Here is a 27,866-nt window from a genome sequence, read left to right on the forward strand (position 1 = left end):
AGGAATAACATGTCTATTAACATTTTCCAAAATTTCGAAGCATCCGAGTTGCTGTGGTGTAGTGGTTATCACGTCAGTCTTACACACTGAAGGTCTCCATTTCAATCCTGTGCAGCAACAATATTTGTCTCTTTGACCTTTTTCCCCCCTCCGTTGTAACCTCCACCCCTTTTTTAAATTTTTATTCCTCCATGCTCTGTTAATTCCCCTCTTTTTTCCCCCGCACACTTGAACGCTCCTCGTTGGATATTCGAGCTCTGATCATGTCGTTGCATTTCCACGCAGCCGCGCAGCCCTACACTGCCTGCAAGAATTTCTCCCCGCAAAAAAAGAAAAAAGAACACCGCCAGCGCATGCGCATCACGGCGATGTGAGCACGGGAACCTTCAGGTTCAGTTCAGGCAACACGGCGACACCACGCCACCTCAGTGCTGCTGCATTTGGTCGTTCAGGTGCGCGCGCGCGGCCGGGCGAGAGAGCACGCGGAAGCGGAAACAGAGGGAACTCAGGGTCAGGGAAGGGAGCGAGGGAGCCTGCCGATCTGCCACCGCCACCGGCATCGTGAATTCGGGACCCCACCGGCAGAGACACTAACCCTAGGCATTGGTCCGGGAGGGATCATCCATCCGGGCATCTTCCTTCCTTCCCAGGCGCGGGCGTCCGTGGCGGCGATGGGCGCGGGCGGGAGCCGGGCGCGGCAGAACGCGATGCGGTCGGGGGTCGTGGTGCTGGGCGCCGTCGCCTTCGGCTACCTCTCCTTCCGCGTCGGCTTCAAGCCCTACCTCGACCTGGCGCAGGAGGCCATCGACTCCTCCCACGACCCCGCCGCCGCCGCCGCATCCGACGACTCCGGCGCCGACCATCCCGGGGAAGGTGTGGCCGACCCCGCGCCGTCCAAGGACCCGGCCGTCGTGCTCCGCGACTGAGGCGCCCGCGGGGGTCGCGGGGAGCGGTGCTCTCCTCGCGCGTTTGGTTGCGCCATTTCGACGAACGCCTTGTACGCAGTCCTTGCTTCGACTGTGTTTCGTGCACTGGAATTGGAATCTTTCAGTTTCTCAGCTTATTTTGTGCTTTTTCCTACTGTTTTGAACTGGTTTGTACTTGATGCCGATTACAAAGTTTGCTGTTTGATTGATTTGCATGGAGGAATAAGAGTCCTGTGTTAGCTTCGGGTGATGCGAGCAGAAGATTGTGCTGTCACATGTAGACTGTAGTGACGTTCTAGCTGATGAGCTGGTCAGGGAGATCAGAGTAGGACGAAGGTGCTAAGTGAAATTTCCACCAGATGCTTTAGAAGGTATTGATCAATGTCATGAAACTGATCATGGAGGATACTGAGAGCACTATTAGCATGCTTACGACGCTTAGGATCTCATTCTCATATCATGTAGTTGCGCCTCCTTTGGTGGAGCTTCACCTGGCTCCGGCTCCATCATTGTAGCATTGCTGAAGCCACAGTTCCTTGTAGTTTTGTGAGGAAGAGGAGGAGAAAGAAAATAAACTTTAGGGAACAGTGTTGCGGCATATGAAGTCGAAGCCGTTCGGAGCCCGGCCAAGTGTTGCGGCATATCAGCTCTTTGTAATGGAGGAAGCTTTCAGGCAATTTTTGTGTTGATGTGATCTAGGCTGATCCGCCCACTAGGTGCAATTTTCTCGAGCACCAAGCAAATTTCAAATGTGTATATGTGACATGTCGCTAAAACTCAGGTGCCAAACTTGTCCTTCGCATCTTGCATTTATTCTGGTAGTTCAAAAGTTTAACTCTAAATTGAAAAGCTTCTCTCCATCCGTCCACAAACATGTGACTTTCTGAAAACATGAGTGGACGTGGTCAATTTTTCCTACATGAGCTGTAAAGTTGTACTTTTATTACTTCAAATCATTTACATGCTTTTTTTCAAGAGGCTGAAAACTCGATACATGACGTGAATTTGCATATCAATGGATTTTTGGTGGGACTCAAACAATCGTACGAATCGAGCTGTTCCATAAAAAACGCCGCAGTAACAGGTTAAAGAAACTCTACGAACCGAAGTACCGAACCATGTAGTAAAGCAACGGCGTTGGATGGATCCCGACTCTCGCGGCACGAATCGTAAAGCAAAACCCCTCCCGTGTTCTGCTCTCCTTCGTCGTCCGTTCCGGTCGCCTTCTCGGCTTGTCCTCCTTGGCTCCTGAGCCCGCGTTCAAATTTCCCCGTTTCCGGAGCCTTCCCTTCCCGACCGTTGCGCCCCTCTCCCCAAAGGCCCAAACCCCACTCCATCCCCATCTCCCTCCCCCAAGCTATGCAGAAGAGCCTTGGAGCCAAGTCGACGGCGCGGCGGCGCCCGCTCCGCGTCGTCTCCGTCAACAAGGCGCGCCCGGCGCCGCAATCCCTGCTCCGCAAGCCGCCTCCTCCCGCACCCGCCGCCGCCGACGCCGACGCGGCGCTCGACCGCCTCCTCCGCGCCCGCTCCGACCTCGCCGGCATCGTCTCCCAGGTCGACACACCCCCTCGAACCCTGGCTCCCTGATCCCCATCTCAATCAGTATTTGGTGACTGAACCTGTGCTATCCTTTGAGAAAATGGATTCCCACTCGAACTATCTGACCAGATTAGTTTGGTAGTTTACTAGGGCTTTACTGCCTAAGTGAGTTGACCTCTGTGCTGTGCTGGTATTAGTCGCGATTTGGATTGGGGTTTTTTTTGTGATGTTCTGCATCACAGAGTGCCTGCATGCATACTAGTTTCGTATAGGTTCAGAAAGGCGTGGCATAAGAAACACCACATCCTGCTTTGTTGCTATGTTATTGTAGAGTTTATCTGTTTGCGTACTCTTCTAGCAAATGAACGGAATGTTGCCTCTATAAATAAAGGGGGAAAGCATAATTTCTTTGTGTTTTCCTGAATTGGAATGCGAATTGTTCCTTGTGCACAAATCAGTTAGTCGCTTGCTGATCCCTTAATCAGCTGTAGTATACAGTAATACAGGATTATGTGTACTCCATAATTATTTTTAAATGAAATTTTTTTCCATTTGTATAACATAAACATATCAAATTTTCTGTTCTTTATAACGTTTTGTATTCTGTCTGCCAGATTGATAGATTGATTTCTGACGCCCTTCGATACCAAACTGTGTCCCAAAGAGGGAAACAAGAGATACAATCCTTCAATGGCTTCTTATCAGAAACTAATTATTCCTTGAAGGTGTGTGCGGTCATCAAATATTCCATGATTCTTAAACATCTAGACATAAAGGTGTGTGCCTTTCTTAATCTTAACCAGTTTCTGTATTTTACCGTCGCGTTTCTTTTCTTTTGTTAGCAGCAATGGTCTTCAAGACTGAAGAAGGCACTAGAAACTGGTCCGGAAAATACAGAAAATGTCTCAAAACACAATCCGGGAACTTGCTCAGATTCTGTTGCAAAAAGGGATGGCAAGCTGATCTGCAGCAGCAGCAACTTGCCTGATACAGATCCAGTAGCATCACCTTGCAGCAACTTTACTGAGGCTGACATGACTGTCTCACCTTCACCACTTGTCTCATGGCGTACTGGGGCTTGTATGGTTGACAGCGGAAAGCAGTTATTTCTCTTGACACCATTGCCAAAAACAAAAGCATGCTCATCAAGGTGCCCAACAACAAAAACTCAAATGAAGATAGCTTCTAGCATGGACCAGTTGGATCTTCCCAGTTTACCTGTTTGGAAGCTAACCATTTCTGATGATGATCGACCTGATCAAGGCGTGAAGGTAAAGGAAGCGAGGACTGGCACCATTATGACACCTCATGTTTCTACAGAAAACAAGTGCTCACTAGAAGATATGCTCTGTTCGCCTCGCACTTTCTCAATTCAGAAGAGCATGGGGGCATTACCTAGATCATGCCTGAAGACAACGTTATCTAGTAAACATCAGTTGTTCTCTCCAATACCGGAGGGTTCAAGGAAGGAAGACATTGACAGCAATGGACCAAGCCAGGGTGACAAACGTTCTGAATCATCGGATGAAGTCTCAAAGGATCTGGCATCAAGGTATGACATTTATGGGCTCCAGCAATCTACCAAAAGTACATACCGCAGAAGAGAAGACGAAGATGCTCTTCAGTGGTACCTGTCACCGCTCAAGACCTGTGTGTTAATGGATCCACAGGATGCTAAGCCACTTCCAACTCCAGCAAGAAGTAACACGAAGGGAATATACAATGTTCCAGATGACAAGCCAATCCAAACCCCTGCCGTGCATAGCAAGGCCTTGCTTGGTACCCACTGGAAAGACCTGGAAAGCACGAACCTGAAGGAAAGGCAGGCTGGAGAAACTACTCTCAAGAAGGAACTGTGGACTCGATTCGAGGCAGCCTCGACAAATGAGCTGCACTTGGATAAGTCACTCTTCCAGAAGATGGACGGAAAGCGTTTCCTGGACATGCTCGAAGAGGCTTTGTGATTCTAGAATAGAATGTGGAGTAGCAGGTCGGTTCGCACTTGGGTAATGATGTTTTGTTGTAGCAAGAGATCTGGGACTGGACACTGCAATCAGACCCTCTTCTCCACACGGGTTTAGCCCATGCCATAGTGTTTAGAGCCAAACTAAATGTATGTCAAGTGTTATGGCACTGCCTTTGCTTGGTCAGGCTGAGGTTGCAAGGGTGTGCTGAATGGCCCCAAAGGGTTGCTGCTAGTCTTTTGTAGTCCCTCGATGTTTTGTCAGCTGATCATAAAACTGATTATCTTTCTTCATTGTCCGATGCTGAGTTTACGCTCTCAATGGTATAACGCTAACTTGGTACTAGAGTGGTGTGCTCATCGCTTGAGGCTTATTTGCCGCTTGCCTAGAAGCCCACCTAGCAGTCTCTGCCTCTCTCTGCACATCATCAGCGCTCCTTGTTTGTTACCACGAAGGCACTCCTCATAAGGTTCATTCCACTTTAACACGTGCTACTATTTCCTGCAACAGAAAATGCATAATACTGTATATATATGCACTAAGCGCTCCTTAAACATGCAATTAGTTGGGCATGCAGGCTAGGGTCCCGTCCACGGACACAAAATTTCCCTGACAGAATGCGAGAGCTTGCAACTCTGGGTTTCTTTCTTTGTATATTACCGTTAATTTGTAACCTACATCAAGCTGCCCGTCTAGCTCAGTCGGTAGAGCGCAAGGCTCTTAACCTTGTGGTCGTGGGTTCGAGCCCCACGGTGGGCGCATGTTCATTTTTTGTGCTGAAATTTTATTTTAGCAGCCCAGATGATTATTGGTCATCAGCAGCATCGCGGGATTAGCGGTACAGCTATGTTCATTTTTTGTGCTGAAATTTTATTTTAGCAGCCCAGATGATTATTGGTCATCAGCAGCATCGCGGGATTAGCGGTACAGCTATGTTCATTTTTTGTGCTGAAATTTTATTTTAGCAGCCCAGATGATTATTGGTCATCAGCAGCATCGCGGGATTAGCGGTACAGCTGCCTGCTGTGTGCCGCGTGCAGACTCGTCCATGATCATCCCACCCAACCTGACCGGCTAGCCTAGCCGTGAGCTGACATCCACTGCACCCGCGCATGCTGTATCTGCGTCACTGCGTGTGCCGTGCGGGCTTATGCGTGATCCAATCTGCCGCGGTGCTTTGCGCCTCTCAGCCTCTGCAGTTCGGCTGGTGCCCCACAAGGGACAAGGCCACAACCTCTGAAGTCTGAACTCCCCTAGTCTATATTCTTTTTAACGATGAAGACTATCTTATACAGTTACATTTTGTGGAAAAAAAAGAGGCTAGCAGTCTAAGACAACTTTCCGACGAGCAAAGCAACAGCCAGGCACAATCTCAATGAACAGAATTGAATATTGATTTGCGCTGTTATGTACAACAACAATGAAGAATAACTATGGACAACTTTCGCCGGGGCGCAATTACAGGCCCCGGCCCTAATCGAATCAGCTTGTATTCCGGTACACGCTTGTATAAGTGTGTGGGAGTCCAGACTCCGCCGAAAAACTTTGCGTCACATAGCACCCATCCCCGCGGCGACGGGCTTGGGAACACGCCTCCGTGAGCTCGACTTCTCCTTTTTCCGCTTCACGGAGGGCTTCTTCGACGGGGGAGCTTTCCTGCTGCCCGGCCGAAGCTTTCGGGACGGTGGTGCGTCGGTCGTTGAGGGGGGCCTCCTACCGGATGCAATCATTTGCTCCAGTAGCTCCCTGTGGTACGCCTGGTGCCAGTGTCAACAGCAACGAAAAGCACTTGAGTTTAACATGCGCGTCCGGTAGGAATACACCCAAGATAAAGGCCATTAGATTGTTATAGTTTAGTTGTGTGCTAACTGTCAGGCAGCTGTGCAACAAGAAAGTGCGGGAGGACCGAAGACCACAATGGGATTGTGGATGAAGTGCATTACCTGAACGACAAAGTTGCGCCTTTCGCAGTCCAGGAACATTTCAGGCATCCAGCCAACCCTGGCCCTGATTTTGTCTCGGACGGTGCTGAAACTTATCTGATCCCTGGAGGTGAAGCGGTCAACTTCATTGAACCATAGGCATGTGAAGAGGTTCGTGATGGGGATATGTTCTCTGATGATCACACAACCTTCAGGGACATCTGCATGCGAAGCAAACGAGGCAAGATTAGGATTCCAGTGAGAAACTTATGCACTCTTAACAGAAGAATCTGACGAGATCACTGACCACTTGTGATGGGAAACTTAGCAGGAGAATAATGTGACAGGCCCTCATTTCTGTAAAACTCTATCTGGTAATCAATTGACGCGTTGTCATATTTTCCAGCAGCTTTATTTGCTTCTGCTTCTTCAAACACATCAAAGCGTTTGTAATGCCTAGATATCGCAAAAGTGGCATTCTTCCTCCACAGGAACCTATAATTAGAGTTAGCAATCAGATTATAATTGCTGGATGGAACCCAATGGCTGAGTTTTAATACCACAGTAAAATAAATGCAGTTCTAAAATTATCAAATGCAAACACAAGAAACATTGTCTAAGTGAGCAGTTATCACAGAAGAAAGTTTTCCTGAGATAGCATATTCTGCAGTCTAAACCCACTGTAAGCATCTAGGCCCTCAAGGTATGTTTCGGTGATTAATGACAACCATTATTGTGACTAATGAGTTTGTGCAGCTTAATAGATCATTATCGCTCATTTGGTCATATGTCAAAAGAGGCCCCTCAATTCCATTGTTCAAAAAAGCGATCTCGGTTTTCAACTCATATGTATGTCAAGACTAAGGATCTTTCTAGTCCTAAGTGTCATAAGTTTGAGAAGGACACTTAGGTTAGTATAGGTTTTGTAGTTTTGTAGTGATCGCACTATTAAGAGGGGTTAAGGCCAAGTAACTTTAGCATGGACATGGTCAATCAAAAATAGATGCACACTATGGTCACTCAGGTTCCTAGAAGTTCAAATAAGTGGTTCTCAACTCATATCTCAAGAACATTTGGATTTCATTCAAGACTCAAATCAGAAAAGGCAAATTCAGAAAAAAGTCTTTAACACCGGTTTAACCGACGCTTACATTTTTCTATACGTCGGTTAAACGAAGTCAGCAGAGTCTGGACAAGTCAATACACCGGTTAAACCGACGTGTTTGAATTGAACGTCGGTGCATTAGTCCAGAGTTGGTTTTTCCAGGGTGTTTCAAGGTTCTATACACCGGTTAAACCGACGATGTTTGAATTGAGACGTCGGTGCAATTGACCAGTGAGATGGTTTTTCCAGGGATTTCTGAAGTTGTACTCACCGGTTAAACCGACGATGGTTTTGAGTTAACATCGGTGCAGTTGTCCAGAGACTTGATTTTTCAGTTGATCAGTGGACAACTACACTCACCGGTTAAACCGATGATACGTCGGTTAATCTACCCAAGTTGTAACGACTAGTTTTCAGAAGGGGCAGTTTACATTCATCGGTTAAACCAACGCTGGCTATTGGAGGTACGTCGGATTAACCGGCGCTAAGCAGTTTTCTGGCAGCTTTTCTCCAACGGCTCTATTCGTGTGAGCTGCCTATATATACCCCTCCAATGGGTCATTTTGCTACTCTTGACACCAGGCAACATCCATACACTTATACAATAGTCAAGAGCCACCTTGAGCTTCATGTTCCATCAAATTGATCATTCAATCATTCAAGAAGCAAGGCTAAGGACTTGAGTAGAGAGAAGCTTGTGTGCATCCGTTCTTGCTCAAGTGAAGGTTCTAGCTTGTTACTCTTGGTGATTGGCATCACCTAGGCGATTTTGGTGATCGAGGTGTTTCTCGCGGAGATTGCCAAGGATTGTGGGAGCCCGGAGAAGAAGATTGTACGTGGCTTGATCTCCACCACGCCGGGATGGTGAACGGAGACTCTTAGTGAGCGCCCTCGTCTCGGTGACTTGGGAAGTGACAAGACTCTTTGTGAGTGTCACAACGTGGACTAGGGTTGTGTGCCAACACATCGATACCACGGGAAAAAATCCGGTCGTCTCTTGTCTACTCTCTTTATTCAAACATTTTATTTCATGCAATTTATTCATGTGCTTGACTTAGAGATCATAACTTAGCTCTACCTTGCTAGGCTTTACTTCTCGTTTTATCTCTCATAGCTTGTGTAGGTAGCTTTGTTATCCGGTTGGTGAATTGGTGCCTTACTAGCTTTGCATAGGTTAAGGTTGCTTTATTGTGTTTTAGAAATTGAAAAAACCCCAATTCACCCCCCCTCTTGGTCCATCGATCCTTTCACCCACAAAAGACCTGCTATAACCAGTTTACCACAGAAATGGCACGTTGTGGTCGTAAGATATTAAAGGTGTCTTTAGGCAGCCCGATATTTTGTTTAGCTCTCACCAATTTGACAAAGTCATGTATATTTTCCAGATGTTCTCTTTTAAGAATATAACCAAGAAAATATATCATATTGCAAATAAGCTATTCACATCAAGAATACCTCTCAAGCAGAAGATAGGGATCAGCAACAAGCTCAAGTTTTGCATCTATCCAAACTGAAAACCTCACATTAGGAAAAAGCCTATGGAGCAGAAGTTTTGGAATCTGCACAAATAAGTATGTGTCCATTCAACATGATCAAAAACAGTGTATATAAGGAGATAACCATGACAATGCAATTGCAAATAACAAATACATCTCCTGCAATTGAATAACTGCTAAAGTCAATGAAGCTAAAATTTATTTATAAGAATTTTCAGACACATGGAAGTAATTACTTTTAACAACCACCAAAATTCCAATAAAAGTTTAAATTTGTGACTTCTCATTGTAGGATAGTTTTGTGAGGTACGAAATAAATTATGGTTTTGTGAGCTAAGCCAAGACAGAAGAGCATCCTATGAAAATCTGTTAAATAGGTTAGCATATAAATATTGAGTATCTACGAAACAGAAATGATGTATAGCTCAAGAGCATTTTATTTTTTGCACGGTAGTTTCCTGAACAAGTTTGCCACACATATAGAATGTTATCACTTTATCCTTTTTTTCACAGAATATACATGATCCAAACTTCCTATGATGTGTTAATCTATGATTATAATTAAATGCCTAGTGTCATTAATATATAATTTACGTATCATGCCAGCAACCTTCTACTTGCAAATGAGCCTGTGGGTCCATTACATGGCAGAATTGTAGTTAATTCGGTCCAAAAACAAGTTTATGCGCTTATATTAGGTGCTCTGTCAGGTATGATGTTTGTATCCATTAGGGAAAATGATGGAATCTACCACTTTCTGTTGCTTACGATAAACATTGCTAATAGAAAAAGCACATATCAGGAGAACTGACAGTTATTGCAATTAGTAAGAAAGGCACCTTTCCCGTACGCCTTGGGTCTTCATAAGGGAGGTTTCGGACAACTACTAGCCTCCATAGTCCAACTTTATTATTATTGTACAAAGAACTAGAATTCTTGACATAAGCCTCTGTTTCTTCATCTACAAACATGTAAAAGCATGCATTTGCCTTTGAAAATTCACTGATGTTCCTTGGATGTTGAATCATGTCATAATTTCCTGGGCAATGGCATAGCATAGTGAGAAGATAAATTCATCACAGCCATAGATAAGATACATCTTTTAAGACCAAGGTATATAAGACTATCAATATACAGTTATGATTACCAAAAATAGCAGAAGCCACAACTAATTCACGGCATTGCTCCATCTCTAGTAGGTCATCATCCTTGATGTCGAATCCAGTACCTTGGCCAGGCTTCTTTCCTCGGACAAAGCTGATAAAAAATGCATAAAGCATTCAATTGAGTATTCACATGCCACATAACTTTTTGTTTACAAGTATAGATTTAATCTGGACTAGGAGATGCATGTAGCCTACCCGCAGTGGACAGTCATTGATTCACTAATGTCGAAAGATTTATTTCTCTGCTCCAGAGATGGATGTCCTCCAAATCCAGAGCCCTGACTTGATAAATTTGCAATGATGCCGTCCTCAGATATATAGTTTAGGTTCTTTAGGACATGTGATGGTGAAGCCTCTAGAGGCATCAGGGCAAATGCCTGATCTACAGATACATAGCAAACAGGACATGCTACAGGAGGAAATTAGCACAAATCACATGATCAGCGACATCTTAAATACAAATAAACTGCAATGCTAGTAGAAAGATGAGAAGAAAAACTCTTACGTCGGGGTCCAGTGCGTTTCTTATCAACCAGGGCAGGAGGAACTGAGAAACTTTCACAAGGATGTGTGAAATTTGCATACGAAAGATGAATCCGATTTGGAAGCTCGATTTTGTTGACAACACTGGAGTATTGGTTTCCAGACATCATTAGAGGTCGCGTTGTGCTTGGATACACTGACTTCTGTATGGCATTTGGGACTTCATAATTATTCACAATGCTAATTGAACTACTGTCATCTGAAACAAGTTGACAGGAAAATAGTTAGTAGCAATACTCTGTAACAACAATGCGCATTCCAATAGAAAACTTCTGTTGGCACATCTTGAGGATACTACATTAACAAAAGCATACAGCACAAGCAGCAAAAGGTATATTGATGATTAGAGACAGCATGCAAGTTTTCATGTCTGTGTCCCAATTACGAATTGCCAACAAATTGATTGCCAAAGGCCATGCTAAATAGGCAGTGCCAGAGCTTAGCTCAACTCTACCGTCTGAAACACTTCTTTTGTTTAGAAATTAAAACCATACTAAACATTTGAGAACATAATTCCATTCGAACTACCCTGTAAATCAGCAAAAAAAAAGTATACACCTTACCCACACCAAAATACGTGCATTAGCAATAGACCAGGTCGCTGGCTACAATACCAACCATCCACAACTGACACAGGACTGCGTCGTAAGAAGAGGGTCCCTTCACACTATCCGCGAGTATGCAACTGGTGCAGACATTTGGCAGCGTATATGATGAGCGCGCGCACGCTATTACCATGCCACTACCAATTCAAATTCTGTAAACGCCAGCTGCATAACCCCAAGCAAAAGGCTACCTTAACGGCGCCCAAACGAGACAAGCGCGCGCAGCGGCAGTGTAAACAAGCAGGCGAGCCGGGAGCAGAGGGTGAGGATCGGCGTCGCGCGGACCTTTGACGACGGCGAAGAGGGAGCAGAACACGGCGGCGGACGCGACGGCGAGCAGCAGCAGCACGCCGGCCCTGCGCCGGCCGACGAGCCGCAGCGCGCGGTGCAGCAGCTGCAGCCGCTCCTTCTCCCCGCGCAGCGCCCACCCCCTCGCGCCCGCCTTCCTCGCGCCGCCGCTGCCGCCGACGGCGGCCGGGAGGGAGCCGTAGCTCCCGGACCGCAGCCCCAGCCCCGCCGCCGCCGCCGAGCCGCCGCTCATCGCCGGCGCCCCGCTCTCATCCCAATCCCCGGATCCCGGGGCCGCGAGATCCGCGCCGCGGGCGCGGGATTCGGCGTCCGCGTGGGCGAGCCGCGGCCGAGGGCCGGGGGTCGCGGACCAGATCAGAGGGGAGGGGGGAGGAAACCGAGGCGGTCGCTAGTTAACGCCGCGCGGGCGGGGGGGGGGGGGGGGGGTGGCTGGCTGGACCTGGACGGGCGGCGCGCGGCGTGGGCGGGAGGGGAGGGAGGGAGGGATCGGAGGGGGACTTGGGTGGGGGTTAGAAGCGCGATGCGGCGGGGGCCGTGGCGGGCGGCGACGCGATTCGCCGGTTCGGAATTGGGGCGGAGCGGAGAAGGGTAGGTGATGCGCCGGCCGAGCGAGCGAGAGCGAGCATGTGACGGGACGCGATGTGATTTTTGCGCGTCCCGCTCCCGGGACGACGAGGGTCGCTGCGCTCGGGGACGGGTTGGTTCCTTCCTACCGCGCCGCGCGCGCTGGTTTCCTCGCGGCCTTCGTCCGCGACGCGGCCCTGCGACTACGACTGCGAGTGACTGCGAGGCGGGCGGTTAAAGGCGCGGCCGCCGGGCCGGTTTGATGTCGACGGGGACGTCAACGGGATGACGACGCCCCACCCGGATCTGGGAGCCTTTTGCACGCAAAACGCAACGCAAGCCGACGGGGTAACGGGCTCGGCGTCCGTGCCGGTGATTAAGGAAAAAACATTACTAATTGGCTGGTCCGATTGTTTCTTCGCCTGCCGCGCGTGGCTGTTGCCATTTGGCGGACCGCGAGACCGCACCGCACGGCGAGGACGACGGGTCAGTCAGTGCGGTGGCGAGGAGTGTTCCTTCGGCAAGTGAGAGCACGTTTCGATGTTTTGGTGCAAAAGCGAGAGCGTTGAGGAAAGCGCGTGGTGCTTTTCCTTTTGGCTGCTGCCCTTTTTTTTCTGAGGCGACGTTTTAGCGTCCCCGTTTTGGTGGAACGGGCGACGAGTACACCTGGACTGGAGTCTCGGCTCGTTTCGTCTGCGCCGGTGAGGCTCGGAAGCTTCAGCTGCTCTGCTCAGCTGTCACCACCACATCGGTGCGCCAATCATTGCGCGTACGGTTCGGATGGGCTGGATCTGCGGCCCGATTTGGTAGCTTCTGAACTCGCTACTGCAGCTGTCACGGAGCTGCTGCCTGGTGGAAAATGGCCAGATGCGAACGGCCGAAGAAGGCGCCTGGCACCACAAGCCACTAGGGAGCCTCACGCCACGCGACGGTCATAACGTAGGCAGGCATGCGGATCTGTCGTGTGTGAGGCGGCTCATAGTGTTCCGGCATAGATGCGCTTGGATGCCGCGCTCCGCAAAACGTTGCCAGCGACGCCGAGGGGTATCTTTTGCAACGGACCACTGCTTCTCCGTTTCCATCGTGTAGTGTTGATTTTTTTTTTTCTAGATGATGATGGGATAACGGTGGTGGTCTTGCCGTCCAAGGTTCGCGCCCTGTACGTTCTTTTTCTTCATATATAATCGTGAAAGCGCCTCGCGCTGCCAAACTTGGCCAGGTCGCCGGCAGGTTGGTTTGCAAACTTTGCCCGAGTCGGATTCAACGCACTGCAGTAAGGTAAGAGCAACTCTAACAGATTGATTTTCTCATTTCCCCTTTCTAACCATATAGAGAAATTCCGTTTCTGAATTTCAACATATATGGAAGAAGTGATCCAGCAGATTAATTTTCCTCCCTTTCTATATGAAAAGGGAGATGTGATGTCTCCCCTTTCTATTGAGGGCTGGAGAGAAATTATTGGGGATTGAGAAAAAATAAAGGGGAAAGAGAGATAGAAAATCAATCTGCTGGAGTAGATTTTTTCAACATCAATTCTCTATATTGAGAAAAGTGGAAAGAAAAAAGGAGAAGATCAATCTGTTGAAGTTGCTCTAAGAGGCTTTCTGGTTTGGTGATTTTTTTTGAGAAATGGTGAATTTGTTCGGCGTTAGACTATGATGACAATCAGTTTTGGGCCTAGCAACTGCCCATCCGAACCTTTTTTAGCTTTCTACAGGCCCGGCCCAAGGTAGCACTCAAGGGCCTGGGCTTACAATTCCTTGCTACCACACCTTATGCATCCGGAAATCCTATACATTTTTTGGAAGATTTTTTCCTCCCCATCTTCCAGTGTTTGAGATTCGTGCAAACTCTCAATCCTAACCTTTCTTCCTCATCATGCGCCGCGCGCCGCCCCTTGAGCTCGCCCGCCGCCCGCCGCGCTTCTGCTGCTCGCCGCCGCCGCTTGCTCCTGCTGCGTGCTGCTCGCTCGCCGCCGCTGCTTTGCCGCTGCTGCAATTGCTGCGCGCCGCTGCTTGCTGCTGCGGCTGCGCTACCGCCTCCCGAGCGCGCTGCGGCCCACCGTCGCCCCACTGCTGCGCTGCCGCTGCCCGAGCGCGCCGAGCTGCCGCCACCGGCCGCTGGAGCCGGAGAAGATGAAGATGATGTTGGGTTCAACATTTTTAAAATATTGATTCAACATTTTCGAAACACTAGTTCAACATTTCCCAATTGTTGAATCAACATTTTCAAAATATTGGTTCAACATTTTTGAAATATTAGTTTAATATTTTTTTCAATAAATAGGCTTTATAGATAACTTGGTTAACTATCTTTCACAAGATGTATAGGAAACCGCTGATGCATCCCTCTCTTTTTTTTGTGCGTGTTGAGCGCTTGTGTTTTCAGTTTACTCGCTAGTAAAAAAAAATCGTTGCCGTTGCTTACCATGCATGTCTCAGGATATTTCAAAACAGAGAAGTTTTCACAGATTCACCTCACCACCTCCTGAACAAAGACTACTGAAGATAACACATGCAGAGTAAGAGAAACTACTCCCAGAGTTCTCTAATCAATGCAGCCAGGTTAAGTAGTACTAGTAACAGAGAAGGCTTAACAAGTACAGAAAACAACAGCTTACATGCATGTGCTCGATCCACATTTTATTATTCCAGCAATCCAGTCGATCAAGGAGCACACAGAAACAGAACTTTCAACACAAGTAGAGCAGCACATTAATTAATTAATTAAAATCACCCCGCTAACCCACCTCCAGGAGCCAACAATCAACCTAGTAGTAGCAGGTTTATTCTTGAAGCCGTTTTTCCCTGCCGCCAACCTAACCCGACGTACGCGCGCACGAGGCAAACTATAAAACCCTAGGCCCTCCTGCATATATACTCTGCTATCATCAGTAGCACCTGCCCGGGTACTTTGGGCGGAAGAGGCGGTTGCCGACGGAGTACATCCCCTGCAGGCCGTTGCCGCGGTTGACGAACTCCTGGAACTTGAGCGGGAGCCCCTTGTTGCGGCCGGACGGGTAGGCGGGCACCCCGCACGCGCGCACCGGCGAGGTCGGCACGTACACCCGGCACTGCTGGCTCGTGAACGACGACACCTGCCGCGACGTCTGGATCAGGAAGTAGCCGCCGGGGCCCGACCGCCCCGGCACCGTCACCGCCCGCCGCCCGTGCTTGCACCGCAGGTACACCTCCGCGCCTGCACGCACGCGAGAATGAATGTTCAGAACGAGGAACGGGAGATGATGCAGAGAAAGCCACTCCTACTAGCTAGGGAATGGATGCGTGCTTAATTAATTAGGGCGGCGGGGACAGACAGACCTGGGAGTGGGGAGGCGTCCATGGGCGGGAAGTAGCCGGGGTACCGGCACGACTTGCACCACACCACGCCCTGCACGCCGATGCTGAAGTTCACCATCGGCGGCGGCGGCGGCAGGCCGCCCATGCCGGAGGCGCCGCCGCCGAGGGAGAGCAGCAGCACGGCGGGGAGGGAGATTAGCAGCGCGTAATTGACCAGCAAAGCCATCGCGATCTAGCTAGCTCTAGCCTTACCTACACGGGCTAGCCCAACGGTCAATGCCCAGCTCCACAGTACACAGCGGTGGCTTGATCTACCGTACTGCGCTACTGTTCAGATTCAGGTGAGGACAATAGAAGCAGTAGGGGATACAGGTTGCGAAGACAGGAAGCGAGAGCGCTGCAATTTATAGCGGGTTTTGCAATCGTTTTGATTTGAATTCCTACTAGGTGCGCGGGCGCGAGATCGTTCGTGATTGCCGTTTCGGCTTGTGGATCAGAGGGAGGGAGGCCCTTCAAGTTGCGCGGGAATTGCGAGGGCTCGCCGCGGAATCGAGGGCCGGGCATGATGAACTCCCATGTGGCATTGGAGTGCACTGCAAGCGAATGCTGCTTCGTTAGCATCAGCTTGCCCCGTTAATTGCTCGATCGGGACACGATTTCAAAACAAAAAATTGCTCGGGACAATTTAAAAAACACAGTCCACGTCACCTCCGTGCAGAGTTCCAGGCGCACGTTAGATTCTGCATCACCCACCCTTTCTTCGCTTGATCCGTTTGTTCCTCAGGACGAGGTCGGGTCAGAATGTCAGGTCAATTAAGACCACCCTCGGTTGAGCATTGGCCCTGTTTGGTTCATGCTACGCTATGCCACGGGAGAATCTTCTATGCATGAAGTAGTAAATAAAGTCAATTTGCAAAAAATTTTTAGAGATGTGTGTAATTTTTCGCGACGAATATAATGATGGTAATTAACAGATAATTGACTACAGTGATACTACAGTAACTATTCTCTAATCGCGTGGTCAAATGCCTCATTAGATTCTTCAGGGTTCCTAGTGCGGGGTTCTGAAGTTAGTTTTATCAATTGACTTTATTTGACACTGTAATTAGCGGTCAAAGTGTCGCTATTCACTAGCACAGCGCAAACTAAACGGGGGTATTCGGCCCGGCTGGTCTTGATCGGGAGATCGAGGCCGCCGCATGGGGCGAAAACAAAAGATGCAACGCAAGTTGATCGTGTGCTCGCGCATCGGGAAAATCCAACCCAGCAAACGTAGCGTTCAAGGCATCGGATCCATTTCGATCGGGAATGTAAGCTCCCCGCGTCACTGAATACTAGTATCTGGTGACGAGTTGTTCGAGGTACGTACTCGTTCGGATCTGTAACTGGAGATAAGGTAAAGCCGTGATAGGATCGAGCAGGTAAAATACGAAGCAATGCGACTGCTCAACGGTTTCTGATGGCTACAGCAAATTAAATGGGTACAGTACTGATGCGCTTACTATACAGTATCATGTAGTTTTTTTTTTCTATCGGGGTACTTAATCTAGTTGATGATGAGCAAGATTTCCTCCTCTTTTGAGTGGAGGCGAGGCGACTGAGATGATTATAGTACGTTTGATGTGCTTGTGCAGAGAAGTGCTGTCCTTATATGCCTCCAGCCCACGGCCTGTTTCCCTAAGCAACGGCCCGCGTCAGAAGATAGCTGGGCTTCGATTTGAGATGGAGAGGCAACGTAAAAGGGAAATTTCCAACGTAAAAAGAAGAAGGAAAAAAATCCTTTCCGTCTCCCTCAACTTTGGACCGAATTCGTTTTTCCTCCTTAGACCACAAAATCAGTTATTTAGACTTCTCGAACTTCCGAAACTGTTCGCGCGACCTCCTTTGAGCGGTTTCAGGGTGACGTGGCAGCGGTTTTCTCTTTTTCTTTTATATTTATTTTGACTGAATCTTTGAAAAATCATATTAAATTATAAAAAAAATCATAAAATAGAAAATTCAATTTTATTAGACTCCACATGACTAGATCTATGCAGTGAACATATTATATAGTATACTTTAGTATAAATATTTTGATGTAATTATATATATATACTTTTCTGTAATTAATTTATAGATACAGTTTCCATTGTCTAATTATGGTGAAATTTTTATGGTGAGCTAATCATTATATGGTGGAGCTGTAGTAAAAATTTTATGATTATAGGATCATGTATGACTGAGATATAGATTCGTCTAAATTTATTTAAGTTTATATAGATAAATCTATATCTCAGTCATACTTGATCCCATAATTATAACATTTTTACTACAGCTCCACCATATAATGATTAGCCCACTATAAAATTTTTACCATAATTAGACAACGGAAACTGTATCTATAAATTAATTATAGAAAAGTATATATATAAAATTATAATAAAAAATTATAATAAAGTATGCCATATAATATATTCACTGTGTAGATCTACTTATGTGGAGTCTAATAAAATTAGATTTTCTATTTTATAATTTTTTTGTGATTTAATATGATTTTTTAAAGATTTAGTCAAAATAAATATAAAAGAAAAAGAGAAAATCGCTGCCACGTCACCCTGAAACCGCTCAAAGGAGGTCGCACGAACGGTTCCGGAATTTCGAGGAGTCTAAATAACCGGTTTTGTGGTTCCGGGAGGAAAAGCGGATTCGGTCCAAAGTTGAGGGAGACAAAAAAGACTTTTTCCAATGAGGGCCCAAAATGTTGGCCTGCACTCAGGAAAAAAAAAACTACCCATGCCGCCACCCAACGACTAGTTCAGGTTCGATCAGGAGATGGTTGGTGCTCCGTCAGCAGACCTCCTTTTTCCACGGTCCACGGACGATCAGTTCGTGTTCGAGTTGGACCACAGGGTGACAGACTGACAGGGGTAGCTTATAAGCGCGGCGCGTAGAGCAGCCGCGCCGGCCCCGCGCGTGCCATCGGGCGGCGCGGCAGACCAGCGGCTCGGGGTTACCGGGTTAGTTCGATTCGTTCACGGTCAGCACCGCGGTGGAGTGACACGGTTTGGGCTCGACCGGTGATCATGCGATGCGCGCGTTGCCATCGCTGATCAGCAATAATTCTTGTTGTGAAACGGTGCCGGTTGGCGTACATGCACCCATTCACTATCGATCTTATCAAAGACTTAACAGTTAGTTTTGTATTAGCAGTTAGGCTTGTCACCAAAGGGACATGTCCTTTGGCGTTTCTCCCGAACAGTCGCGTCCGTACTACATCCATACGACGCAACCGTTCACTTGTATATATTCCAAAGAGATCAATGAAAACATCGGTTGTTCCCAAATCTTGTTCATTTACATTCACGCTTTAATACGTTATCAGCACCTCTCTACGAGAACATGTAGAGGAGAACGCACTTCTCAGTTCTGCGCTCTCGAGAGGGAATCCAGAAGGGGATCGAAGTCGCACTGTCGCCGGAACTCGTCGCCCCGCCTCCTCTGCCTCGTTCATGACGATGGCGAGGCTGACAACCGCTGCTCTGGCCTTCGACAATCCGGCGATACAGCCATGCTCTAGCACTTCTCCAAGATACGACGATTACGAGAAGGAATACTGGATTAAGGTAACTGCCGTGATTCGTACCTTCCTCATCGTCAATCTGAAATCTTCCCCAACTCCATCGCGCTCACCGGCACCATGCTTGGCGAGCCCCCGCGGCGGCCCTCGCTCGGCCAGGCCCAGGCCCAATCCGCGCCGCGGTCAGCGGCCACGCACTGCGGATGACTGCGCCCCGCGCGGCGCAAGCACAGCCACGCAGCGGCTCCCAGTCAGCCCTGGCGGCCACGCCCGCGACGAGGCGTCTGGCGGCCTCATGCCCCGGAACCGCGGCAGGGCCTGCGGCCTCGCCGTGGTGGGGCGGTCTGGCTAGGCAGAGGCTCGTGCCCCATGCCCATGGCTGGGCGGCCAGCGGCTACGCCCGCTCCCGGGACCCAAGCCCATGGCCGGTCGGAGACAGCCCCGGCGGCCTCGCTCTCCTAGCGGCGGGTGGCCGGCTGGCACGCGCATGTTGCCGGAGGCAGCCTCGGCGGCCTCGCGCCCTCAGAGGCTGGCTGCCGGCTGGCTCGCGCCCGCGCCTGGAGCCCGGAGGCAGCCCGCCTGCGGCAGCGATGGCGCTCACGGTCGAAAGACCGAGCGTCGTTTTTCTTTCCCGTGAACTACGTCCGTGGGGGAACGGGAGCCAGGGAAGGATAAGATTGTACAGATTTGCATTAAGACCCTTATGTTTTCTGCGAATCATGTAACAATATATACACAAATTAATTATGCATTCTGTTTTATGGTTTAGCCTTGGATTTCTTTTCCCCCGTAAACCATATTACAGACGCTGGAAAGCAAATAACTTTTGCACTGTTATTTCATCCAGTTCTTTGCATAAAATACCATGATACGTATTATTTACCTTAGTAAATAATATTTTTGAGACCATGCGTCATCAAAAAATTACATCATAATATGTATTTCTATATATGAATTTACCATAGTAAACTCATACATTCCAGATCCTATTTTTCTGGATTTCTTTTTAGTATCGTTCAAAGTGTTTGTCCAAATTGGCAAACCCAACAAAATGATACTATTAGCATTACATGTTCAAAGTGTTTGTTCAAATTAACAAATCCAATAAACATGTGTTCTATTATATGTTCGAAGAGTTTGTTCAAATTAGCAAACCCAATAAACATATAATATTTTTATTATGGTATTGTTCAAAGTATTTGTCTCAATATATGGCAAATCCAATAAACAAATATCATCACAAATATAGTCCCACATGTGTGTATTATCTTAGTCATAAGAACCACTGATATACCAAACTTATTTCTCTAAATCTTAAATTTAGAGCAAATTATCCTGGACGCGGGATAAATCCATTTTACATGGAATTGTTTGTATTTTGGGAACTATAAATTTTGAGTACCTTATGTCCATATCAATAATGGTTTGTTTGAATCTCTTATTGAGAATCAACTTAATTGCATGATCCATTAAAATAGAATTGTAATTACCAACACTAAGTTGTTTTCATGTGGCCTTACACACCACATCCATAATTCAAATTCATTAAACTGCACTTATACAACTCCCTCCGTTGCAGTATGTACGTGGAGCTTTGGCCATAGCCAAACATTCCATATCTGCGCATCGAGTATGTTTGCACATACCGATATCACCACCCCAACATATCAATGGGCATTAGGGGTCCCAATGAGGTCTTATTATCCATCATTCATACAATACCTCGGATCTCTATAGGGGATTTATATAGCCCGTATGTTGATCACAATTTGAGGAGAATTCCAGGCATTATGGGGAGACTTATACCACACAAAGAATGCCAGGAATCAAAAGAGTATCACATATTGATATTCAATCCTCATATCCACGTACCAAAAAGAATCTAAACCAAATCGTTTATACCATCTTATATTTTTGCATCATATTGCAAAGAATCTGCCAAAAGCATTTACTGATAATAAGGGTGTCACAAAATCCTCTTATCCTACTCACAATGTGCCCGAAAGAATGGAGGTACCAATGAAAACCATTCATCTCCCACTTCCAAAGATGAGGGGGAGAAGTACGGCCGCTTGTAAGGATAATGCTCTAAGTAAGCATCTGAGGATACCGAGGATTGATCTATCCTCCAAGTCAGTAAATCCAAACCAACCTCAAAGTTGGTAGACACCCAATGGACGAGCATCCAATACCAGGATCGAAGTCCACCCAAATCAACGGTGCATCCAAATTCTGATTTCGGGATATCGGAACACCCTGACTCTATAATAATGGGAATGACAAAGAGTCCAAAAGGGTTAAAATTTTCACATGCTATATTGATTCCAAGCAATGAATCAATCATTTAAAGGCTACAAAATGTCGCGACATATACTCCTCAAAGATTGTTGTATACCTTACTGGATCCAGACCAAAAGTCCTAGGCAGAGTGTCTTCACACTCAAATTGGGTCAAACTAAAAGGTGGCAATCAAGGAGAATTGCTCTTGTTCAATGATGAGAAGTATTAGTACAACTTATGTCTTCTCTCACATAGCTTATTTTAAGAAGCAAGGTGGTGAACAACGAGAGCTTGTAGCATATGGTTTCACATGGAGACCCAGCATAATGTTAACATACCTAAGGGTATGTGTGAAAATTATGTTCCTAAATTCAATCATTGGCAGGTCAAATAAATTTGATAGATTCGGACATATAAGTCCCAATGGACTTCACATTCTGAATCCAAATACAAATCGCAACATACATTGTGTATAATTCAGGTCATCATAGCATGACTTGAGATAGTTAAGTTGATTGTGGTACAACTTATTGATTGAGTTCCTTCCATAGAAGGATTACTCTACTCATGATTGCATATATGTGTAAAGAAATCCCTAATTGGATTCTTTATCATCTCAACACATATTGATTATTTCAATACCTTGAAATAATAAAGCAATCATTCAAGGTACAATTTCCATTATGTGGAATTGGCTTCTAAGACGGAATTTGAGATGAGATATGCTTAAGTCTCAACTTAAGTACATATATCAGTATACCAATATCCAATTGATATTGTTTGTCAATATCCAAATTATATATTGGACTTCATATCCACATTCAATCCCTAAATATGGACTTATATCCATTTAGACCCTGGGATGACAACCATAATGCCGTAAAGCGCTCATGTATCTTACAATTGCAACATGCCTGATATTGCATTTGTAGATACTTTGCTAGCACAAAATAGCGCAACTTCTACAACACTGAAGGGTGGGAGTCAAGGGATATCCATAGATATCCATATGGTAGTGGATATCACTGGCTATTTAATCCCCATGCCATATTACATACTGATTTGATTACAGTGGAATCTCCACACACACGAGTCATCAAATTTGACTCCAATGGTTACTTCCACTTATCATTCTGAAGTATCACATATGCATGGCTTCATAGAGTGATCAAATGTGATTCCATAGAATCACCAACCATTATCTGTAAAGATAAGGTTGCTTGTATTGTCAAGATGGAAACAGGTCATATAAGAGCATACATTATTGTTCAAAATGTTTTATCTCCATATTGGGAAATAAACATCTTGCCAAAGTAGTCTTGCAATCATTTTGCAGATTCACTCACTAAGTCCATACCTACATCCATATTTCATGGAATTGGTATTCAATGACTTTGAGAGTTGCAAGGTTCAGGGGGAGTCTTTTCCTGGATTATAACCTGTTCAAACATCATATTGTACTATTTTCCCTCTATGAGTTTTCCTCACAAAGGTTTCTCATAAAAGGTTTTTAACGAGGCAATATCAATACAAAAATGTGTCATATTTTCTATTTTCCCCATCGGGGTTTTTGTGGGAAATGTCAAAGACACATATTGCCCTCACAACTCATTCATGATTTTTCCCTGAAAAGGTTTTTCATGTGAGTTATCCAAGAGGCAATACCAATAATATACCGTCATATTTTCTCCTATTTTTTCCACTGGGTTTTTATAGGAGTTTTTGCGGTATATCAACTTATACAGCTCCTCATATTTTTCCCAAAGGGTTTTTGAGGGAGTTAACAATATGTCGTATCTCCAATATTTTTTCCCCACTAGGGTTTTTAATGGGATACCAATGACATAGTGATTTATTTTAAATCACACATATATGCTATTTTCTCCTTATTTTCCTACAAGGTTTAAAGGAGTTTTTATGGCATATTATACATACATATTCCTCAGATTTTTCCCACAGGGTTTTTCGAGGAATCCAAGCTTTCAACTTCATTGATCTCAAGTAATATTCGATCGAGGGGGAGTGTTGTGAAACGGTGCCTGTTGGCGTACATGCACCCATTCACTATCGATTTCATCAAAGGCTTAGCAGTTAGTTTTGTATTAGCAGTTAGACTTGTCACGAAAGGACATGTCCTTTGGCGTTTCTCCCGAACAGTCGCGTCCGTACGACGTCCATATGACGCAACCGTTGACTTGTATATATTCCAAAGAGATCAATGAAAACATCGGTTGTTCCCAAATCTTGTTCATTTACATTCACGCTTTAACAATTCTCAGCATGCCCTTTCGTGGCTTGCTAACTTTGCAGTTTTTCAGACAAAACGAATAATAATTAAACGTTTGCCGGGATTCCTTCATTCGAGGGACAGGGGACCGATTCAGAAATAGTAGGTTACACAGACGAGACGACGACCGAACCACACAATGCATTGCAACGTAGTAGTACAGTAGTCAACAAACACTCCATCGAGCCATGCACCACCGACTGACCAAACGGACGACACACTTACTATGTGACAACGACCATGGACCTCAGCTTATTCTTGCCTCCGACGACGACGACATCTCTTGAGCTCCTAGCGTCAGTAGGGCGGCGGGCACCTGCCGCCGGCGCCCGGCGCGTACATGAGCGCGGTCCTGGCGTGGTAGACGCCGCGCGCGCCCCTGGGCGCCGTGGCCGCGCGGTCCCGCACCAGGGTGAGCCCGAGCTTGGGATTGGACGGGACGGAGGGCGCGGCGCAGAGCGGCGTCGGCGACGCCCGCAGGTACAGCCGGCAGGTGTGCCTGTCGAACATGTCCACGTCGTACACCATCACGATGAAGTAGCCGTTCCTGTCCGCCGCCGTGCTCGTCTGGTTCAGCACTCGGTACCCGCTCTCCTCGTCGCCGTAGCACACCAGGCTCACCGTCGCGTCTGCAAGTATATACAAGTACAACACACGGGTTTAATTATCAGATAAGATCATCAGTAGAATTGTAGAAAAAAAACAAGGGAAAATAAAGCTGAGGAGTGATGAGGGACTGACTGGGGAGAGGGGATGCGTCCATGCCGCTGTTGTAGCCCCTGAGCTTGCACGACTTGCAGTAGATGACGCCGTGGACGACGACCACCGGCTGGACCGGTACCGGCGGCGGCGGGGTGTAAGACGACGCAGGCTGCGGCGGGGGCGCTGGAGCCGCGGGCTCGTCGACCATCGTCGACGCGTGGGAAGAAGGGAGCACGACGGCGAGGAAGATCACCGCTACCGCTGCCAGTGCAGCCCCATTATTGACCTTCAAGCAGGAGGCCGCCATCGATCCTTACGTTCCTCTCTCAAAAAAGAGTAACCTAGCTAGCTCGATCCGATTCAGCAATGGAATTGAGAAGCGACGACTGAGTGTGGCTCATTCGTTACAGGAACATACATGTGCTAATTTATAGAGAGGGGCCGGGGAGCTCTAGGGTTTCCGTCTGGTTTGCTTTCTGATCAAACAAACCGAGGACGAGCTAGCCGGCGGGGCCGTCAGAGAGATTCCATTTGCAGTTAATGCTGTTTTGTCTGACATACCACACTTAGCAGACAGAGCAGTGAACTGCACCACAAGGTCAATTTCTACATCATGTCTTTGACAGCCGCGACAGTAGTGAAGGAGCAATGACCACGCACCGGAGCTGGATTGTTCAGCGATTCAGGCCGTGTGTTTAGTTTTCTTGCAAAAAATTTTTGCAAAGGAATCTTACTAATTTGAAGTACTAAATGAAGTTTATTTATAAAAATTTTTGCACAGATGAGTTGTAAATCGCGAGACGAATCTAATGGTGTAATTAATTCATGATTAATTAATAATTAGCGGATGATTACTGTAGCATCACCGTTCCAAATCATAGTTTAAGTAGGCTCATTAAATTTGTCTCGAGATTTACAGCTCATTCATGTAAAAATTTTTGTAAATAGACTTTATTTAATACTCCATGCATATATCGAAATATTTGATGTGACTTTTTTTTCGGTTTAAAGGGTTTACGGGATCGGATCTGTGCCTCGTCCTTGTGCTGCTACCTATCGCCGTAGTTCCCAGCACCCGATTCAATCTGATTCTGAATGTTGACCCTGACGACACTGATCAAGCCTTTATAACAAGCCGGATTCAATCTTAACGCCTAATTCATGGTGGAATTTGGGCTAGGCCTATGAATAATTTCAGAAATTCCAAATAAATCTCAAAGGCCTATGGTGCATGAAGAAAGTGAGCTAGGGTGCAAATCTTTAATCCCACATTGCTAGGGGAAGTTGAGGAGGTCCTATGGATCTCCTATATATTTAACTCATATGCTACCATAAGAGTATACATCAACTCAAGCTAAAGTTACAAAACTGAGCTAGGGTTACAAACCTAGAGTTTTGCATCTTTCTCCTTGCTGCGCCGCCATCATAGTCTAATCCATCCCGAACGACGGCGTGCACCGGCGAACGGGAGAGCAGGTCTCCGAAACCGCTCGCTCGTGTGATCCTGCACCGGGAGAGAGCGAAATTGGTTTTTGGGAAGCGCTAAGCGCGACTGCTCATCTTCTTCGCCACGGCTCGTCCTCCATCCAAGTCAGGAGCTGCGGCGTACCGTCATCTGCAACGCCGATTGCTGCGCTCCGTTCGAAGGACCGTCTTTGTCTCGTCTGCGCCTCTCGTCTTCCCGGTGGCTCCCGCACAGTACGTATTTTGTGATCAGATCTGTTTCATAATCATATTTTCTGAGATCATGTTTATGATATACGTATTGTCTAGTTTATTAGAGTCATGCATGCTAGGTTTAATTCTCGTCATGATAAATCTAGTTCGGAATTTAAACTTACAGTTGTCTATTTATCCAACAATCCAAAAACCTTATTATAGGCAATCTGTTGATTTAACAATGGCTAGTTTCGCTGAGTCACTGAGGCCAGAAAAGTTTACTGGTGTGAACTTTAAGATCTAGAAGTCAAAGGTTCGCCTCTGGTTTACTGCTATGCACATCTGGGACATGAGACTTGGCAAGCCTGAGAGTGTACTTACTGCTAAAGAGCAGAAGAAGTACGATGAGGCCAATAATCTCTTTGTCGGATGTATCATTAGCAATCTGTCAGATGGATTAGTCCGCGTGTACATTGATAAGACATAGGCGAAGACGCTGTGGGATGCTCTAGTTGCAAAGTATGATGCAACAGATGCGGGCAATGAACTGTACCTCATGGAGAGTTTCCATGACTACAGGATGGTGAATAACCGTTCTGTGGTGGAACAAGCGCATGAGTTGCAGTGCATTGTCAAAGATCTTGATCTCCTTAAGTGTCCTATTCCCGACAAATTTGTGGCTGGATGCATTATTGCAAAGTTGACTTCCCAGTGGAGGAACTTCACCACAACTCTGAAATACAAAAGACAGGAGATATCAGTTGAAAATCTGATAGCAACTCTTGATGTTGAGGAGAAGGCTTGGAAGAAGGACGTGCCTAAGAAAGAAGATCAAGGTCAGTCCAGCGCCAACCTGGTCCAGAAGTTCCCACGTGGCAAGAACAAAGGGAACAACAAGCCTAACAAAACCACTACCTTCAAGAAGAAGAAGAACAAGGTTTTGGAAAAGTGATATACATGTGGTAAGCTTGGACACTTCTCCAATGAGTGCCCAGATCGGGCAGACCGCAGGGCCAAGAAAGCAAATGAGTCCAAGGATGTCAACATGGTGACCATGAGCAACACTAAGATGGGTACAGTAATTTACCTACAGTTCTTTCAGTTTTTCAATCCACGAGTTGGTGGCTTGATACGGGTGCTAATGTTCATGTGTGTGCTGACATCTCTATATTTTCTTCTTACCAGACCGTCCGGGACTTCTTCGTGCTGATAGGGAACGGCTCACATGCTTCTGTTCATGGTGTTGGCACAGTAGATCTGAAGTTTACTTCGGGGAAGATCGTGTAGCTGAGTAACGTGCAGCATGTGCCCACTATCAACAAGAATCTGGTCAGCGGGTCAGTCCTATGCAAAGACGGGTTTAAGGTAGTGTTAGAGTCCAATAAGTTTGTCGTGTTGAAACATGGACAATTCGTTGGTAAAGGTTATGATTGCGGTGGCTTGTTCCACTTTTCTCTTGCTGATTTTTGTAATAAGTCAGTGAACTATATTTGTGGCAACGTTAGCGATGATGCGAGTGTTTGGCATTCACGTTTGTGTCATGTTAATTTTGGTTTGATGTCTCGGCTTTCCAGCATGTGTTTAATTCTGAAATTCTCCATTGCCAAAGGTTCTAAGTGCCATAGTTGTGTGCAATCAAAGCAACCTCGGAAGCCTCACAAGGCTGCTGAGGAGAGACACTTGGAACCTCTAGAACTCATACATTCTGATCTATGTGAGATGAATGGTGTGTTGACAAAAGGTGGGAAAAGATATTTCATGACGTTAATTGACGATGCGACTAGATTTTGCTATGTTTATTTGTTGCGAACTAAGGACGAAGCGTTAGACTACTTTAAAATCTATAAAGCTGAAGTTGAGAATCAACTAGAGAGAAAGATCAAGCGTCTAAGGTCAGATCGTGGTGGCGAGTATTTTTTTTCAAAATATTTGATGAATTCTGTG

General features: G+C 46.6%; 5 protein-coding genes, 1 long non-coding RNA gene and 1 other non-coding gene across 8 annotated transcripts; 3 read left to right on the top strand and 4 right to left on the bottom strand.

Moving 5' to 3' along the window:
- Positions 1-209: 209 nt before the first annotated feature.
- Positions 210-1,176, top strand: LOC120698023. Its single transcript, XM_039981468.1, has one exon. The coding sequence runs from the start codon at positions 672-674 to the stop codon at positions 924-926; it is 255 nt and encodes an 84-aa protein (XP_039837402.1). The 5' UTR covers positions 210-671; the 3' UTR covers positions 927-1,176.
- A 1,036-nt stretch (positions 1,177-2,212) lies between these two features.
- LOC120698024 lies at positions 2,213-4,727 on the top strand. 2 transcript variants are annotated; one of them, XM_039981470.1, is made up of 3 exons: positions 2,213-2,480; positions 3,080-3,190; positions 3,311-4,727. In XM_039981470.1, the coding sequence occupies exons 1-3, from the start codon at positions 2,286-2,288 to the stop codon at positions 4,427-4,429; spliced, it is 1,425 nt and encodes a 474-aa protein (XP_039837404.1). In that variant the 5' UTR covers positions 2,213-2,285; the 3' UTR covers positions 4,430-4,727. The 2 variants fall into 2 exon arrangements, with proteins under 2 accessions (XP_039837404.1, XP_039837403.1); XM_039981469.1 differs by having other exon boundaries at positions 2,215-2,480; positions 3,308-4,727.
- Positions 4,728-5,115: 388 nt separating this feature from the next.
- TRNAK-CUU lies at positions 5,116-5,188 on the top strand. Its single transcript has one exon. It is a non-coding gene; the product is annotated as a tRNA-Lys (tRNA).
- A 579-nt stretch (positions 5,189-5,767) lies between these two features.
- Positions 5,768-11,940, bottom strand: LOC120698025 (probable hexosyltransferase MUCI70). Its single transcript, XM_039981471.1, has 9 exons — positions 11,552-11,940; positions 10,624-10,860; positions 10,314-10,527; positions 10,100-10,209; positions 9,792-9,991; positions 8,912-9,015; positions 6,659-6,846; positions 6,373-6,572; positions 5,768-6,186 (listed from the first exon to the last, which is right to left on the bottom strand). The coding sequence occupies exons 1-9, from the start codon at positions 11,805-11,807 to the stop codon at positions 5,980-5,982; spliced, it is 1,716 nt and encodes a 571-aa protein (XP_039837405.1). The 5' UTR covers positions 11,808-11,940; the 3' UTR covers positions 5,768-5,979.
- Positions 11,941-14,694: 2,754 nt separating this feature from the next.
- Positions 14,695-15,822, bottom strand: LOC120701275 (non-classical arabinogalactan protein 31-like). The gene is made up of 2 exons (XM_039985391.1): positions 15,460-15,822; positions 14,695-15,337 (listed from the first exon to the last, which is right to left on the bottom strand). The coding sequence occupies exons 1-2, from the start codon at positions 15,662-15,664 to the stop codon at positions 15,030-15,032; spliced, it is 513 nt and encodes a 170-aa protein (XP_039841325.1). The 5' UTR covers positions 15,665-15,822; the 3' UTR covers positions 14,695-15,029.
- Positions 15,823-18,696: 2,874 nt separating this feature from the next.
- On the bottom strand, positions 18,697-19,662 carry LOC120698026. The gene is made up of 2 exons (XR_005684668.1): positions 19,061-19,662; positions 18,697-18,996 (listed from the first exon to the last, which is right to left on the bottom strand). It is a non-coding gene; the product is annotated as an uncharacterized LOC120698026 (long non-coding RNA).
- Positions 19,663-23,602: 3,940 nt separating this feature from the next.
- Positions 23,603-24,673, bottom strand: LOC120701277 (non-classical arabinogalactan protein 30-like). Its single transcript, XM_039985392.1, has 2 exons — positions 24,303-24,673; positions 23,603-24,190 (listed from the first exon to the last, which is right to left on the bottom strand). Exons 1-2 carry the CDS (start codon positions 24,568-24,570, stop codon positions 23,859-23,861), a joined length of 600 nt encoding a protein of 199 aa, XP_039841326.1. The 5' UTR covers positions 24,571-24,673; the 3' UTR covers positions 23,603-23,858.
- Between the last annotated feature and the right edge of the window lie 3,193 nt (positions 24,674-27,866).

The sequence above is a fragment of the Panicum virgatum genome, chromosome 3K (genome assembly GCF_016808335.1).
Source record: "Panicum virgatum strain AP13 chromosome 3K, P.virgatum_v5, whole genome shotgun sequence".
In the NCBI taxonomy this organism is placed as follows: Eukaryota; Viridiplantae; Streptophyta; class Magnoliopsida; order Poales; family Poaceae; genus Panicum; species Panicum virgatum.

Coding starts and splice junctions, on each gene's coding strand:
- LOC120698024 (XM_039981469.1), top strand. CDS start 2,286: ATGCAGAAGAGCCTTGGAGCCAAGTCGACGGCGCGGCGGCGCCCGCTC. Junction 2,481..3,079: donor TCGCCGGCATCGTCTCCCAG/GTCGACACACCC, acceptor TCTGTCTGCCAG/ATTGATAGATTGATTTCTGA. Junction 3,191..3,307: donor AAACTAATTATTCCTTGAAG/GTGTGTGCGGTC, acceptor TTCTTTTGTTAG/CAGCAATGGTCTTCAAGACT.
- LOC120698025 (XM_039981471.1), bottom strand. CDS start 11,807: ATGAGCGGCGGCTCGGCGGCGGCGGCGGGGCTGGGGCTGCGGTCCGGG. Junction 10,861..11,551: donor CCTCTTCGCCGTCGTCAAAG/GTCCGCGCGACG, acceptor AACTTGTTTCAG/ATGACAGTAGTTCAATTAGC. Junction 6,187..6,372: donor GGCGCAACTTTGTCGTTCAG/GTAATGCACTTC, acceptor CACTGGCACCAG/GCGTACCACAGGGAGCTACT.
- LOC120701275 (XM_039985391.1), bottom strand. CDS start 15,664: ATGGCTTTGCTGGTCAATTACGCGCTGCTAATCTCCCTCCCCGCCGTG. Junction 15,338..15,459: donor GGACGCCTCCCCACTCCCAG/GTCTGTCTGTCC, acceptor GCGTGCGTGCAG/GCGCGGAGGTGTACCTGCGG.
- LOC120701277 (XM_039985392.1), bottom strand. CDS start 24,570: ATGGCGGCCTCCTGCTTGAAGGTCAATAATGGGGCTGCACTGGCAGCG. Junction 24,191..24,302: donor GGACGCATCCCCTCTCCCCA/GTCAGTCCCTCA, acceptor ATATACTTGCAG/ACGCGACGGTGAGCCTGGTG.
- LOC120698023 (XM_039981468.1), top strand. CDS start 672: ATGGGCGCGGGCGGGAGCCGGGCGCGGCAGAACGCGATGCGGTCGGGG.